Genomic DNA, 1,524 nt, shown 5'->3' with positions numbered 1-1,524 from the left:
GCGCCAAGGTTGACGCGAAGCCCCTTGAGCGAACGGCTGGCCCTTACCCTTCCACCTCGCAGGGTTTTGGTATGGCCAGTCCCCGGCCTCCCAAATATCTCCTCGTCTTCGATTTCGACGAGACCATCATCAACGAGAACAGCGATGACTCCATCGTGCGGGCGGCGCCGGGGCAGGCGCTTCCGGAGCACATCCGCCAGACCTTCCGCGAGGGCTTCTACAACGAGTACATGCAGCGCGTCCTGACCTACATGGGGGACCAGGGGGTCAAGATGGGGGACTTCAAGACTGTCTACGAGAACATCCCCTTGTCCCCTGGCATGCCGGACCTCTTCCAGTTCCTCTCCAAGAACCACGAGCTCTTCGAGATCACCCTCATCTCTGATGCCAACATGTTCGGCATCGAAGCCAACCTGAGGGCGGCCGGTTTCTACTCCCTCTTCCGCAAGATCTTCAGCAACCCATCCGGCTTTGACAAGAGGGGGTACTTCACCTTGGGGCCCTACCACAGCCACAAGTGCCTTGACTGCCCGGCCAACATGTGCAAACGCAAAATCCTCACGGAATACCTGGCGGAGAGAGCCCAGGAGGAGGTGGAGTTCGAGAGGGTCTTCTACGTGGGAGATGGTGCCAATGACTTCTGCCCTTCCGTGACTTTGACTTCATCTGATGTGGCTTTCCCACGGAAGGGCTACCCCATGCACCGGATGACCCAAGAGATGGAGAAGAAGCAGCCTGGAGCCTTCCAGGCCACCGTTGTCCCCTGGGAGTCGGCCGCCGAAGTTGCCCGCTATCTCCAGGAGGTGCTCAAGAAGAAGTGTTGAGGATGGCTCAGAAGAGACTTGCTTACGATAAGCAGTTGGGAAAGGAGAAGCTTTGGGGGGTCACATCCTGTACCCCACGCTCATCGGCACGGCTCGCTCAGCCCCCGCTCCCGGGTTGCTTTCCTGCTTCTCCTCTCTGAGCAACTTTGTCCCCAGTAATTAAAGCACTTTCTTGAGGTTCTCCCTTCTCCTTCCCCTGCCATGTGGAGACGAAGCCTTCTCTATGCAGCTCGGACATCTACCCAGCATGGGTGTTTGCCAATTATTTTTGTTGTGGTTTGTTTTTTTTTTTCCTCCCCTTTTGACTTCACAAGAGCAATTTTTAAAAGACCTGAGGCCAGCTCCCTGCGAGCTGAGCCCTGCACATGCTTCCTCCTGCCTTCATCCCCCTCGCCTGCCCGACCTCGGCCAGCCACGCCAGGAGCTCCGTGCTGTTGCCGTGAACCATCAGCTTGAGGGCTTCTCACCTGTTTGAGGGGCCACTGGAAATTTAATCCTGGAAATTCATGCTGCTGTGGCTCCCCAGCTTGTCCTCCGCACCCACCTAGGCAGGACAGCTCCGGGCTCAGCTGCTGAGCCTCGTGGTGGAGTCAATTGTCCCTTGAGACTTTATTCTCTGAGAAATGATCATGTGAGGGATGGGAAACCTTTTGGAGAAGCGGCACTTTGTTAAAAACCCTCCTCTAGCCCATCCCCACCC

At 56.7% G+C, this 1,524-nt stretch overlaps 1 protein-coding gene across 2 annotated transcripts in view; it reads left to right on the top strand.

Annotated features, from left to right (window-relative positions):
- The window catches only part of PHOSPHO1 (phosphatase, orphan 1), a 1,683-nt gene extending 692 nt beyond the window's left edge, over window positions 1–991 (top strand). For both annotated transcript variants that reach the window (XM_009865074.1, XM_009865075.1), the window contains exon 2: window positions 63–991. In XM_009865074.1, coding sequence (XP_009863376.1) covers window positions 72–824 — 753 coding nt within the window. In that variant the 5' untranslated portion in view covers window positions 63–71 and the 3' untranslated portion in view covers window positions 825–991. The remainder of the gene's footprint in view (window positions 1–62) is intronic.
- Window positions 992–1,524: the final 533 nt, after the last annotated feature.

The sequence above is a fragment of the Apaloderma vittatum genome, unplaced genomic scaffold, assembly GCF_000703405.1.
Source record: "Apaloderma vittatum isolate BGI_N311 unplaced genomic scaffold, ASM70340v1 scaffold26232, whole genome shotgun sequence".
In the NCBI taxonomy this organism is placed as follows: Eukaryota; Metazoa; Chordata; class Aves; order Trogoniformes; family Trogonidae; genus Apaloderma; species Apaloderma vittatum.
The sequence above is the reverse complement of the archived record's forward strand: the minus strand, read 5'-3'. Positions and strand labels throughout refer to the sequence as shown.